Genomic DNA, 9,211 nt, shown 5'->3' with positions numbered 1-9,211 from the left:
CATAAGGACGTGTCATCTAGTTATGGTGGGCAGTCAAGAGCAGGAGAAATAGCTTATATTATTTTGGAGGTCTTTGGGGCTTCCCTAATGAAAAAGACACAAAGAAGTAGATATCCTATACCTAGCACTGGAGTTCTAATTTCACTGTCTATTGCTTCTGGGAACAGTATAATATATCCAGATAGAGTGTCTATGCTCAGAATCTTTTAAAATATTTTTAATTAGCTTATGAAGTAGGATTTTCATACTTTTAATGCATCAATAGTTGTTGTAATTAACTCTTCTCTCCAGATCTCCTCTCCTTTAATGCCAGTCCCTATTCTTACTTAAGCCTCCCTCATAGAGCTCATCACCTGTTTTTATATCACACGTGTTCGTCTGTCTCTTTCTCAAATTTCTTTGTGAAATTTTATTTAAATATAGATTCATTCAAGAAGAGACAAATATATATATACATATTTATATATATATATGCACACACACACACACACACATATATATATATAGATATATATATATATGAACTTTATGGTTTTGGTTCATATTTTATATCTATATTTGAACATTCTCTTTCTTCATTGAGATCATGGTAATTTTTTTGATGGAATCACTGAAGGCTTCTCTAACTTGCTTATTTCTCAGAGTATAAATGAATGGGTTTAACATTGGAGCAATTGATGACATCAGAACTGCTACACCCTTATTGATAGCCACTGATTCCTTAGCTGAAGGGTTGATGTAAATGAAAATACAGCTTCCATAGGTGATTGAAACTACAATCATGTGAGAAGAACAGGTGGAAAAGGCTTTTTTCCTTTGCTGGGCAGAGGGGAACCTTAGAATGGTCTTGATGATATGTACATAGGACAGAGTAACACACACAAGGGTCAGAATGAAGGTCAGCACTGCACAAACAATCACCAGTTGCTCTATGAGCCAAGTGTCTGAGCATGAAATCTTCAAGATAGGAGATGCATCGCAGAAGAAATAATCAATAACATTTGAGTCACAAAATTTCAAATTTAGTAACAGGGTAAGTGGTGGCAGTATGATGAGCAAGCCAGCCATCCAGCAACAGAGATTAAGTGTCTGACACACCTTACTGTTCATGATGGTTACATAATGCAGGGGTTTGCAGATGGCCACATAACGATCATAGGACATAATGGCCAGAAGAAAAAATTCATTTACTCCAAAAACATCAATAAAAAACACTTGCGTGACACAAACATCATAAGTGATTGACCTGTCTCCTGTTGCTATGTTATATAAATATTGAGGGATACAAGCAGATGTAAAAGAAATTTCTAACATGGAAAAATTTTTTAGAAAAAAGTACATTGGTTTTTTGAGGTGGCAGTCCAATATAGTGAGGGCTATGATAGTCAGATTCCCAGTTATGCTGAGCATGTAGGCAACAAATAGAAATACAAAAATAGGAATCTGAAGTTGAGGATCATCTGTTAGTCCCAACAGAAGGAAGGTGGTTATCGTGTTGTTCTTCATCACTAACTATTGAATTACTCAATCCTCACATGAAATGTAGACATGTCTTCTGTGAAAAGATGCAGAGACAGAGAGCAGTGAACTGTGACTGTTATAGTGAACCTATTCCTGTGTAATTTGTTCTACAAGTGGAATCTGATTCTTCTGATATTCTTGAGTGTTTAGCTACTCAATAATTTACTTTAGTTGATTGGCTTCACAGTTTGTGATATATCTTAAAGGTCAACCCAAAGTTATGACATTTATATTCTTCTTTTTTATACTTGTAATCTATATCTAATTCAGTTTTCTTGTCTAAGGTTTGAATCACAAAGTATTCTGATTAAATAATTTTTTTATGTCTATGATTTCTTTTGTATTTGAAAGGTGCACATTCAAGTTCCTTTCCGAGAATATTTGGTCCTTGGTAAAATATAGACATGTGACAATTCATGTGGATTCCATGAATGAGCTCTGTTGCTGTAGCTTAACTTAACATTTTGCCATGATGATTAAGGATGCATTTATAAATCATGTTGTTTTTCTTTTAAGTCGAAATTTCTACTTTGCTTTATAGCATCACTATTTTTATATTTTTTTAAATTTTTTTCTTTTCTTTTTTTTTTTTTTCCGGAGCTGGGGACCGAACCCAGGGCCTTGCGCTTGCCTAGTTTTATATTTTTCTGTTAGTGTGTAATTCACAAACATTGTTTACTGGGAGATATAGTTGACTACATGTGAAAATGTTTATCCAAGCTTAAAACAGAAAAAAATATGCTCTTTAATCTTTAAGTGTGTTGAATATGGGAAATATTTTAACAATGTATTAATACCATCAAGTTCAAAATCAAGTTAAATATAGTACACATGCTTCCTATATTCTGACCCTGAATAACTACTTATTTCAATGTTTGGTTTGAATGCCATGTTACTAAGAGTTACCTAAAGATCTTTTTTTCTGCACTGCTTATTTGTGCTTCAGAGTCAGGTTATTCTACTTCAACACTTTCTCTGAGAAAGTAAGCTTGTTGAAATCGTGGACTGTTCTATTCTCTTAACTCAGATAGCAACCCAAACCAACGCGGTCATAGATTGGTAAGCTATGTGTAAGAAAACACTTTAGCATTATATACATACCCACAACATTTACTTATACACTCAAAGGGGCAATACCTTCTTTATGGGCTTCATCTGTAAACAGTTTTGTCTGAGACAAAGTGTCTTCTATCAGTGTATAATACTTGCATTGTACATGTGCATGTGTGTGTGTGTGTGTGTGTGTGTGTGTCTGTGTGTGTGTGTGTGTGTGCGTGTGTATTAGAGGTGTTTATGTATTTGTACGTGTATGCATTTGGAGCCAAGAGGTTAACATCAGGTATCCTCCTCTAATGCTCTCCACATTATTTTCTGAGACAAAAATCTATCACTGAACCTGGGGTTTGGTGTTTTGGCAAGGCTAGCTAGCCAGTGATCACCATGTATCTTCCTATGGATTACAGGTGTGCACCACAGCACACACCGTTTTATATAGTTGCTGGAGATCTGAACTCAGGTCCTTATACTGGCAAGCATTTTATTTACTGAGCTATTAACTCAGCTCCTGTCATTGATTTTGACTTTTAAAATTTTTGTGTCTTAAATTTGATCCTGATATCTTCTTGTATTTGCAACAAGAGAGATACTCCTGAATAGAGTCATTACTTTTTTACATGCTGTTCAAACTGCTAAATATCATCTCCTCCTTGGAATAGCTGTCATTATAAGTTGGTTACTGAAATTTTTAGTTTTCTTGAGACTGCTGTCAGTAATATATTCAAGATAGAAATAAGGGAATTCACATACCTTAATATATGATTTTCACATTACTTACATGTTATATATATCAAACATTTTTGCATCCCCTTAAGTGTATTTAAGACCATTTGATTTACCATACGTTCATATTAAAAGTTAAAAACTCTCTATTTTTGTAGATTGTTATGATTTCAAAATTTTGCCTGTATTAAAATTAAAATGAACATATGCCAACCTTTAAAATATTTTTCTATATGCTGTTATGCATCTCTTTATTGAAGACTGTTAAAATATCTGCAAAGTGTGTTTATACTTTCATAATTCTTAAAATGTACTCTCAATAGTTAAAGGTACATTTATTTAATACCTTTATGTACCAGAATGTTGTTTATGAGCTTTACATTACTTTCCCCTGAAGGAAAGTATAGCTTTGTTGCAGTAATGACATTCAAATTGTCACAGTACAAATATCTTAAATAAATCTTTTTTTGAAGATTTTTTTTAAATCAGAGTCTTATTATCAAGAACTAATTGGCCTGGAACTCACTACAAATACAGGGCTGGCCTTGATCTCACAGAGATCTGTCTGCCTGTTTTTGTCTCCGAAGTGGTGGGATTAATGGTGTGTACCAACATGGTTGTGTGTGTGTCTGTGTGTGTGTGTGTGTATGTTTGTTTTCCTTTCAAGATATAAGTTTTGGTTTAAGAGGACGTTTTCATTCACAAAATTATGCAATGATATAGGTTCTGATATGTGAGGTTGTCATGCATAAAATTTTACCATGGAATAGTCAGGTTTTTAGTTTCCATCTAAGGATTTGAGCACCATTATCTACAGGTTTTCCTTTGAATTTTCCATTTTTGTTTTTCCAATGGATCATTTAGTATTATATGAAAATAAGAGTTAAGAACTTCTTAATTTTTGATTTAGAGTATAGTTCCTACATTGTTTTTCTAAGGTGACATTTTGTTTCATTAGTACAATGAATGAAATGTATTTTAGTATTTGAATGACCACCTCCAGTGTATGAGGATGAAAAAAAAATAATTCTGTTCCATTTTCCAAATGAAACTAGTATGGTATGTTGACAATTGTCTTTTTCGCTTTAAAATATCCACTGCCTCAAGAGATAAAGGCTGCATCACCCTAAATTATAAGGCAGTTTTACAGTCACTATCAGTGGGAAGGAGAGACAATAATGATTTTGGAAGAACCATGCCATTCCTAGGAACTACAAAGACTAAATGATTTTAATCAATTGAATACGCTGTTTTTAGCCACCTCTGTTGTCAACACATCTTCTGAGTGTTTACTTCTGGAGTTAGTTTGTGGTAACTTGTTTATTCCTGTATTGCTGTGTCATAACCCTGGTTACAAAAATAACCTTCATTTACTTCATTAAGGGCAAATATCTCCTAGCTTCTAAGAGGCAAAGCTTTTGAAAATAATTACATTGTCCAAGATTTTTTTTAATTAAACAGTTTACAGAGAGCCAAATTTTCCACATTAGGATAAATTATCACACTGGATGATTCTTGATTCTACACCTTTTCTCTTTGAACAGGTGAGTGAGGCTATAAATTTACAGAAACTGGCTAGAAATCCCATTTGTTGAAAAAATGTACCATTAAAATACAACCCAAAATTGACTGCGTACCTTTATATAACAATTTATATAAATAGTAAGAGCAGTTGATTTTGGTATGCTAGGTCCAATATGCTTACCAGAAAAATTGTCACCAAAGAAGAAGTTAAATGAAGAGCCAGTGTGCTTGCTCTTCTGACAGCTAACGGTAGGTTCAGCAGAATCTTTAAGAGTCTGGAGGCTATTTTGATACAGAGATCCTATCAGTCAAGTCTCTTGTAGAACTTTTCAGTTTCAGTGCACAGATCCCCATGTTCTCTGATACTGTGCAAAGAACTAGTTCTACAAACCCTCCAAAGTTTTCATCTCCAACACACTGGAGAGGTTTTCATAACTAGAACTTTGGTTAATTTTTATCCTGGGCATACATTCTAGATTTCTTTTGGTTGAAAATAAACACAACTGAAAATATGTCCTCTTTTTTTTTTAAAGAATTAACATGATGATTTTTTGGATAGTTTTCTTCACTATTCATATTTGCATTTGATTCTTTCCTAAACTTGAAACTAACTAACTAAATATCGGAGTCCTCAGTGACCCATGTTCAGACCTCCCTAATGAGTATCTGTAATGAACTTTGGCAAAAAAGCCTGAAAGATGCTGTAGTGGGGACAGTGTCCTTAGAGACAAAAGATGCAGCCATAGCAACTGGTACAAAGAAGAGACACAGGGGAGAAAAATTATATGGTCATGAAATATCTGCAACTCCTGTGTTTTCTCTTTACCATAAATGAACACCTTCAGCAAAGTGGCTGGGTAAAAAATTAACTCAAATAAATCAGTAGCCCTCCTCTACACAAAAGAGAAAAAAACCGAGAAAGAAATTAGGGAAACGACACCCTACATAATAGTCCCAAATAATATAAAATAACTCTGTGTGACTTTAACCAAGCAAATGAAAGATATGTATGATAAGAACTTCAAGCCTCGGAAGAAAGAAATTGAAGAAGACCTCAGAGGATGGAAAGATCTCCCATGCTCATGGATTACCAGGATTAATATAGTAAAAATGGTGATTTTACCAAAAATGATCTACAGATTCAATGCAATCCCCATCAAAATACCAATCCAACTCTTCAGAGAGTTAGAAAGAACAATTTGCAAATTCATCTGGAATAACAAAAAACCCAGGATAGCTAAAACTATACTCAACAATAAAAGGAATTCAGGGGGAATCACTATCCCTGAACTCAAGCAGTATTACAGAGCCATAGTGATAAAAACTGCATGGTATTGGTTCAGAGACAGATAGATAGACAAGTGGAATAGAATTGGAGACCCAGAAATGAACTCACAAACCTATGGTCACTTGAGTTTTGACAAAGGAGCCAAAACCATTCAATGGAAAAAAGATAGCCTTTTCAGCAAATGGTGCTGGTTCAACTGGATGTCAGCATGTAGAAGAAAGCAGTTCGATGCATTCTTATCACCCTGTATAAAGATTAAGTCCAAGTGGATCAAGGACCTCCACATCAAACCAGATACACTCAAACTAATAGAAGAAAAAGTGGGGAAGAATCTCAAACACATGGGCACTGGAGAAAATTTCCTAAACAAAACACCAATGGCTTATGCTCTAAAATCAAGAATATCTAAGATCAAGAATCGACAAATGGAATCTCACAAAACTGCAAAGCTTCTGTAAGGCAAAGGACACTGTTGTTAGGACAAAACAGCAACCAATATATTGGGAAAAGATCTTTACCAGTCCTACAACTGATAGAGGGCTTATATCCAAAATATACAAAGAACTCAAGAAGTTAGACCGCAGGGAGACAAATTATCCTATTAAAAATGGGGTTCAGAGGTTAACAAAGAATTCACACCTGAGGCATGCCAAATAACTGAGACACACCTAAAGAAATGTTCAACATCCTTAGTCATAAGGGAAATGCAAATCAAAACAACTCTGAGATTCCATCTCACACCAGTGAGAATGGCTAAGATCAAAAACTCAGGTAACAGCAGATGCTGGCGAGGATGTGGAGAAAGATGAACACTCCTCCATTGTTGGTGGGATTGCAGACTGGTACAGCCATTCTGGAAATCAGTTTGGAGGTTCTTCATAAAATTGGACATTGAACTACCTGAGGACTCAGCTATACTCTCTTGTGCATATACCCAAAAGTTGCCCCAACATATAACAAAGATGCATGCTCCACTATGTTCATAGCAGCCTTATTTATAATAGCCAGAAGCTGGAAAGAACCCAGATGCTCTTCAACAGAGGAATGGATATAGAAAATGTGGTACATCCACACAATGAAATACTACTCAGCTCTCAAAAAGAATGACTTTATCAAATTCAGAGGCAAGTTGATGGAATTGGAAAATATCATTCTGAGTGAAGTAACCCAATCACAGAAAAACACACATGGTATGGACTCATTGATAAGTGGATATTAGTCCAACTGCTCGAATTACCCTAGGTGCACAGAACCATTAAACTCAAGAAGGATGAGCAAAATGTGAATGCTCCACGCCTTCTTAAATGGGGAACAAGAGTACCCTTGGCAGGGAATAGGGAGACAAAGTTTAGAACAGAGGCTGAAGGAACACCCATTCAGAACCTGCCCCACATATGGCCCATACATATACAGCCACCATACCATATAAGATGGATGAAGCAAAGAAGTGAAGGCTGACAGGTACTGGATGTAGGTATCTCCTGAGAGACACAGCCAGAATACTGCAATTCATAGGCGAATGCCGGCAGCAAACCACTGAACTGCAAACTCGACCCTGGTTGAAAGAATTAGAGAATGGACTTAAAGAGCTTGAAGGGGCTTGAGTTCCCATATGAACAACAATGTCAATCAACCAGAGCTTCCAGGGTCTAAGCCACTACCCAAAGATTATGCATGGACTGATGCTGGGCTCCGACCACATTGGTAGCCAATAATAGCCTAAGAAGAGCACCAGTGGAAGGGGAAGCCCTTGGTCCTTCCAAGACTGAACCCCCAGTGAATGTGGTTGTTGTGTGGAGGACAGTAATGTTTGGGAGGATGGGGAGGGGAATTCCCATATAGAGGTGGAGTGGTAGGGGTTAGGGGGATGTTTGCCTGGAAACCGAGAAAGAGAATAACAATCAAAATGTAAATAAGAAATACCCAAGTTAATAAAGATGGGAAAAAAAAGAAAGGTGAAAAACTGTAAGGGTTTTGCAACTACTATATTTTCCAGGCATTAAGTGAAAAAACAAAATCATTGGAGTACTTGGTACAAGTTTCCTTTTAAAATTTGGAAGTAAATGACAGCATGAATATTTAAGAGTAGAAGTATTCTTTTTATTATTTACTCTTATAACTTTCTTTTTTCATTTAATGGCATGAACTGTTCCTAAAACGATGACCATAGAGATATAAGTACATGTTATGCACTTTTCCTCAGCCACTTATATTTTAAATCAGTCTTCTGTGAGAATTTGTACTGTGTATTTCAGTTACATTTGCTCCCCCTTCCTGCTCCTTCGATTACAACCCAACTTTATGCCTTTTTTTTTTTTTTTTTTTTTTTTTGGAATCTCTTCGACTTCAATCAGTCCATATACTCCTGAACAAGTCACATTCATTGGAGTGCAGTAAAGCTCCCGCTAAGGGCTGATCTCTTAAGGGAAAATAAATTTCCATGGTGGAATTCTATCCACAAATGTGTGCACAAATAATGTCCATGTTGTATCAACCCCTTTGAATTCATTTATGCAACAATCATGATGAATCCAGGAAACAACATTTCCTTGTACTGATCCACTCCTACTTCCAAGTCTGAACCTTGGGAAAATGGCAGTATTATACAGGTGCCTTGCTTGAGGCTGAGCATTCCATAGTCTATTCTCAAAGACACTTTGATCAATTGTGCGTTTCTATGTTAAATTGCACCCATCTGCAATGAGGATTGATGGCTGCACTAATCTACAGGTATAGCAAGAAGTCTTAAGGAGTTGATAAAATATTATATTCATTCACTTATTTATTAAAACTTTATTTAAAAGAACTTTCAAGTGATAAAGTCATACATCAAATTAACCACACTTAAAGTCTATACATCTCAACGACAATCTCTATACATTCAGGGTAGCCATTCTGAAGCCATAAAGCTTCACATTGGACTTCATCATTTCATCTCTGAATGTATTTTTATATTCTTATCCACAACAAAAAAATAACAAGCCATGGCAGAGTTACAGCTAGAAAAGCAATTTAGTAGAGTATTAGATTGTAATATAATACAATAGCCTGTGTCTTGTCTACTCTCAGAAATTTGGTCTTAATAATAGTGTCAGGTAT

At 35.5% G+C, this 9,211-nt stretch overlaps 1 protein-coding gene across 1 annotated transcript; it reads right to left on the bottom strand.

Moving 5' to 3' along the window:
• Positions 1-552: 552 nt before the first annotated feature.
• On the bottom strand, positions 553-1,506 carry Or6c202 (olfactory receptor family 6 subfamily C member 202). Its single transcript, NM_001000703.1, has one exon. It carries the CDS (start codon positions 1,504-1,506, stop codon positions 553-555), a length of 954 nt encoding a protein of 317 aa, NP_001000703.1.
• Between the last annotated feature and the right edge of the window lie 7,705 nt (positions 1,507-9,211).

The sequence above is a fragment of the Rattus norvegicus genome, chromosome 7 (assembly GCF_036323735.1).
Source record: "Rattus norvegicus strain BN/NHsdMcwi chromosome 7, GRCr8, whole genome shotgun sequence".
Taxonomy (NCBI): domain Eukaryota; kingdom Metazoa; phylum Chordata; class Mammalia; order Rodentia; family Muridae; genus Rattus; species Rattus norvegicus.
The sequence above is the reverse complement of the archived record's forward strand: the minus strand, read 5'-3'. Positions and strand labels throughout refer to the sequence as shown.